General features: G+C 42.1%; 1 protein-coding gene across 2 annotated transcripts in view; it reads right to left on the bottom strand.

The window, feature by feature from the left end:
* Positions 1 to 1,048: 1,048 nt before the first annotated feature.
* prex2 (phosphatidylinositol-3,4,5-trisphosphate-dependent Rac exchange factor 2) overlaps positions 1,049 to 6,000 on the bottom strand; it is a 97,304-nt gene continuing 92,352 nt past the window's right edge. The window contains exons 40-41 of one of the 2 annotated variants that reach the window (XM_071923983.2): positions 4,054 to 4,121; positions 1,049 to 2,259 (exon numbers count right to left, since the gene is read on the bottom strand). In XM_071923983.2, the coding sequence (XP_071780084.2) occupies positions 2,214 to 2,259; positions 4,054 to 4,121 (114 nt within the window). In that variant the 3' untranslated portion in view covers positions 1,049 to 2,213. The remainder of the gene's footprint in view (positions 2,260 to 4,053; positions 4,122 to 6,000) is intronic. The other variant, XM_071923987.2, reaches the window with a different exon arrangement.

The following is a 6,000-nucleotide window of genomic DNA, read 5'->3' as shown; positions in this document are numbered from 1 at the left end:
GAAGAAACTGTTGTGCCTTGCAAGAATCTTTAACGGGATGAAATCATAAGGTGAGCCGGTGTCATTCGTTCTTCAAGACGGGTCTCGACGCCTAAAATGGAAAAACTGTCGCCAAGTAAAGCGAAACCACATTAAGTTGTATCGGGATGCGTCAAGTGCGGAGCAGGCACCTCGCAGCCTGGCTCATTGTGAGACTCAGCCCGGGACCATTCCCAGCTTGTCGCTCGCCTGGCTCTCTAGCGACAGCTTCCCTATAGAAGCCAATGGAAAAACAGCTCTTTGGCAAAGATTACAAATCTTGCGCTCATTGGCTGCAAGTATTATCAGCGCCTCCGCCCCTCCCATTTGTCCACAGGTCCTCCTGTATCAGATGCGATTATGCGCCTTTTTCTACATCTAGCCTGCACCAGACGTTTGCATGCCAATAAATTGAGAAACAAGACTTGCACTGTCAGTAATAAACGGGGGCGCAGTGCACTCTGCAAAGTTGTTTGTATCTTTTTTAAACTGAGTAATATTTCGCAAACGATGTGCAGACTAGCAGAGATGAGTCTGCTTTAAAAACAAAGCTTACATGAGCAATAAGCCAAGAGAGGCCGTTGTGCTTTACGAGTTTTTATAATGGCGAACTCGTAAAACGGTGTTAACACACCATTGCAATAAAAAAGAAAGCAAAACTTAAACAAGTCTTTTATTTTGAATGAATAATTAAATCTTCCCCCATGTAACTATTGATCAGTAGCTAAACAACGTGGCTAAACAGCACAGGAGGCTATGTACCGGTGTGACTGGTGTTTTGTGGAAGTGCAGGCCTACTGTTTTTAATTAAGGTAGAAAGATAGCAACTGTAGAATAGGCCTAGGCCCAACTACTCAAGACTGATAATATTTGAGCAAAATATTGTAGAAATACACTGGATTAAAACAGAAATTCAGCTAGTGTGTGGCCTCAATGAAAGGTCACTTTCATGAGAAATGAATAACAGACGTGTTCAGCCGAAAAAATGTTAACAATTTTAATCTGTTTTACAGATACAGTATATAACTTTGTTTTCATTTCTGTGTTTTAAAGAAAATATACGGCATGCTAAGTCAACCTTCATTTTTACAATAACAAAATATTGAGACATATGGGAAACACTAATAAACTGGAGCTTATTGATGCAGTTTATTACCACGTGTTTGATTGCATAGTAGTAAGCTAGTCATCCACTCTACAATGATAACATCCAATAATGATAAGTAACAAAGAGAGACACTTTAATCCTGAGTACTGACAATATAAAATAACAGAATATATTTCATAGCTCTACTTCCAAAAACTTGGCATAACCTATACTGTGTTAATACTGATGGACCATAGAGAATCTCTTCATATCAGGGTGCTGCGCTGTTCAAGGCACAGGCTGCAATGTAGAAAACACAACGTTCACGTCACCCTGCAGGGAACCATGATGACTTTCTGTAACAGTCTTAGAAATCAGCATAAGGTGGGGAAACAAGAGAACGGCTCTCTTTTCAGCACAGAACCATTTTTTGCTAAATATGCATATTTACAGGCCAATGAACATCATGTCAGAAAGTTACACAGCAAACATTCACATGGTTATCCAATACTGAGGGAATCAATAAAGCAATGAAGTGAGAGCTGAAGAAAAGCAGAGAGAGAAACTGGCTAACTTGAACAAATACAATGCCAAATTTCATCCAATATCCTTTTAATCAATATAATCTCACTCATTTCATATGCAAATTGAACTAATATGATGAAATGCAAATTTCCCTCATGAAAACAAACAGATCATTTTCAGCCCATAATATGCAGATAGAGGATTGATGGATTCCTTCCATTTCATTGAGCTGTTTAGACTGCACCCTCTAGGCATAAATCTTGATTTCCCATTCTGAAATATCTTCTGATGAGATGCTCACAGGATAATGATAGCTGGATAAGAAAACATTTCAAAACACTTATAAAGTACAACAGTGAAAAATATAAAGTATTAAAAATACTATTTACTGTTTTAAAATTCTATTTACACATAGGCGGCTACTCTGAACATATAAAACTGGACCCAATGACAGATCGTCAATGTCATCAATTGTCTTTAATTAGGTTGATCCTTCATGGGCGGAGAGAAGACTTTAGGAAACAGGATGGTTGAGATTTGAAGCTCCTCTGAACTTCTTCGGCGACTTCCTGGATGCACTGCATTATGGGTCACCGTCTGGGGGTGGAGGTTGGCACAGCTTGTACAGCCTGATCGGAGGCGGAGAAACACACGGATGAGACGGCATTAACCTCGGGTGAGTCAGCGAGTCACAGGTAAACCACACACTAACATGCAGTATCATAAACACTACACACTATGCACACAGCCATGCAGAAACACAGAGGGATGATCTGAAGGTGATCCGTGACTGAGCGATCGCACTAAGTGTCACTTCACATTATTGCCAAAATACTCCTATTGGTCCAGTATGTCCTAAAGTCTCTGTCCAGTTTCAGGAGGAAAGCTTTGAGTATTCACATAACTATTTTTAGCAGCACACACCCAGTACTGTGCTACAAAGAACATCTATGTGAGTAGTGAAACTGATAGAAATGACTTCAGAGTTTATCTCCTATACCCCGACAAAAGTGTTGTTGGTACAAAAGTGAACTGTGTTTGGTTTGGTAATATTTAGGGGAACATTTTTTGTGAATATAAAATCTAAAACCTAGTCATAACCTTTAAAACCCACAAGAAGTACTTACAACTGTGAGGCTTATAGCCCACAGCCGAAGCTACTACTGTCTGTTCTGCTGCCGGTTTGCCTTACCTCCCATTGTTTTCAAAAATGCATTAAAAACAGCTTGCAGAGACACACTGCTGCACTGACAAATGTAATATATAATTTTAAACCACATTTGTATTGTATTTTTTTCCTAACATGACTTTATAGGGCCACAATCACTGCAGTTGCAATCGTGTCAAAAGTAGTTCCACTCTGACTGAATGATCATGAGATCACTGTGTGTATTTGCCTCCCACTCTGCCCTAAGTTTCGTTTTGCCTAATAATTTCCCTCCCACTCTGCCTTAAGTTTCATTTTGCCTCTTCACTGCCACCAGAAGCAATTAACAGTGTGCGGTAATGGAAAAAGTGAAAATAGTCCCCATTAAACTCGATAATTAGCTAGGAAAAACTGCAATACAGGTGCTGTTCAACATGATGTATTGTGTTAGTTAAGGCAAGGAAAAAATACTAAAATGACTCCAGTGTTATCCTTTAACACCTCACATACATGTTTCCCAGTATCAGCTGTATTTCTGGCGTCCGACTGCAGCACTGCTGTCCTCTGGAGTTGAAATAATCGCTAAAGGGCAGACGGGTGTCACACACGATGACCTTGGCCTGACATCGCCCCGCGGCATACAAGTCAAACTCACCGACAGCTTCATTTAACCTAGCACTCAATTTCACTCTCCTCTTATCTTTAGTGCAGCGATAGTGAGAATCTCCATCCTGTGAACCAGCCCTTTGATTCGGGATAGGAGCGCGTCTCACGGTCCAGAAAGCACACTTACACATTCCGGAGCAGTCACTCACACTGCAACAATTATGACATAAACCCACTGAGAGTGCAGCAATTTCGCCCTCCGACCACAATGTCTCAACACTAATCATCCCCCTACTTAATTGTATTTGTCAATTTCACTAAAAGGTTCAAAAGGGCTGCCTGTCACACAAAAGCCCATATGTCATAGCCAAATGGCTGAGGCAGTCCTTGTCCTTAACTTGGTGCTAGTGAGTGCAGGGAGCTCCCTTCTAATGGAACCACTTGGCTCTGGTCCGACACAAAAAAAGCACACACACACACACACACACACACACACACACACACACACACGCACACACGCACACACCCAATACAAACAAGTGCACTAGGTATGTACTGTACAAACACATGCACACTTTTACAAAAGCAGAAATAAGTACCCACAGATGGACATTATTAGTTTAATGGGCTGGTGTTACCGCACATGGACGGGACGTGACTGCAGTTTTACCTTGGCACTGTTGACGGCGTGCGATCCCTCACTCCCAGGTTCTTGGCAGAATTCTGAACTCTTGCACCCTAAACGACAAACAGAGATCAACAATTCATGACGTCCTGGATCGATTTGAAATGCAACTGACATAAATAGCAGCTAAGAATAACACCACAGACAGAAGAGCTTAAACAAAGCTTAGACAGTAAGCCAGAGGACATTTCAGCCCTCCGAGTATTGGGAATGCTTTGGCCCAAAAGCTTTGTGTGTATAAAAAAGTTGACATTGTCTGGTGATTCAGCTTTTGCTTGGACACAAATTGCTGAGCAATATTAGCCAAACTCTCTACTGTGTGGAATTATATGTGTTGCCACTGCCAACATTAGTTCATTGAACATTTTATCAAGAAACACTGGGAACTATTGAGGCCTTGTCGATGTAACTCTTCCTAGATAGATCGCTTTGCGCTGGCCTTGGTTGTTGAATGGATTGGTTTATGGCTGTAAATTCAGAAATACAGGATGCACATATTTTAAAAGTCCCCTGGGCCCGGGGGATGAGCTATGATTGGACGCCATCTTAGCCAGAATCAATCTCTGGTGATGGCGTTTGTTTAATGGCCTGAGTTTCCCCCAAGTGAGATTGCTTTCTGTCAGGCCCAGAATGACTGGCAGTCACCTGTGAGAACAAAGGTGTAAATCCTGGGCATTTTGCTAAACATTAACAACACCGATAAATATTGTGGCTGGCTAAGTAGATGTCATACGGTGCGTGTTGAGCCCCCTCTATTTAAGCCACAGCTGCCTTTTGTCTGTCTGACCATGTATGCAAGAAAGCACGCATGCATGTGTGTAGTTTTCTGTGGGGAACGAAAAGTGGGCAGTAAGGAATTTGGACGATGAAAGGTGTGTGCGTGTGTGTGTGTGTGTGTGTGTGTGTGTGTGTGTGTTTGAGAGAGTTCGATTGTGCCCAGTCAGGAGCATGCCTTCACTTCGCTAATGTTCCTGTATTCTGCTGGCCGTGCGCAGAGTCGGCAGATACACAACTGCGGGGGGCAGGAGGTGTGTGAAGAAAGCAACTCAGCCCCTCTGCAATTTAGAGACAAGAACACCTGCACTCACAAATACCCCCCCCCCCCCCCCCCCTCTCTCTCTCTCTCTCACACACACACACACACAGAAATACGCAATCAAATCATTACCCCAAGAGGTCTTCAGCATCTCCTCTTTGAGCAGAGAGGGAGCGACTGGCCAAGAGTGCATTAGCTGTCTGACCTCTCTGTTCTTACTGTCTGTCCTACGCTACGCCCGGACAGCAGGATAGCATCAGCAATTATCCGATGCCTATCACAGCCATCCATTCTGATGCCTCCAGACACAGATGCCCCCTAATGTCCCTAAAAAACATGGCACTCCGACAAGTTCAGGCGAGTTAGTGGCAAGAAACAAAACTCTCTTTTTTTGTAGTCACTTCAACAAATGGAACTTTCTTAAAGTGATAGATGTCTGAAACTATTCATATTGGATGACGCCTCAAGCATTATAAAAGCAAATGGAGGAAAACAGAGTCCATCCGGTGTCTCATTCCTATATTTAAAATGTTGTTCACATGCGTCTGTTTGTCTGTTTTACCTGATACCTAAAACCTGCTAGCTGAATGTTTTATAAATGATGTATCTGCACCCAAAACTGATTTATTTTAAGATTCTGCCAAGGACCTGATGGCTGAAACATCAATGAGAAGGTGAAAAAAATATTTCCTGGGAGTAAATTTTTATTCATCATGTTGAATCTAGTTTATTCCATTTGATCTGTCTGGATCTGCTCTTCCCCAGTATCAAGTTTTCTCTGGCAACTTAGACTTCCAAATCTCTTACCCGGGGGTGTAACATTGCCAATAGAGGGACAGTTAGGCCAATAAATGCTTTGATTTTCTTCGTCCAAATTCCTTGGACTATGTTTGGTT

Source organism: Centroberyx gerrardi, chromosome 22 (assembly GCF_048128805.1).
Source record: "Centroberyx gerrardi isolate f3 chromosome 22, fCenGer3.hap1.cur.20231027, whole genome shotgun sequence".
NCBI classification, from domain to species: domain Eukaryota; kingdom Metazoa; phylum Chordata; class Actinopteri; order Beryciformes; family Berycidae; genus Centroberyx; species Centroberyx gerrardi.
Note: the sequence above shows the minus strand (reverse complement) of the source record. Positions and strands in the feature narration are given on the sequence as shown.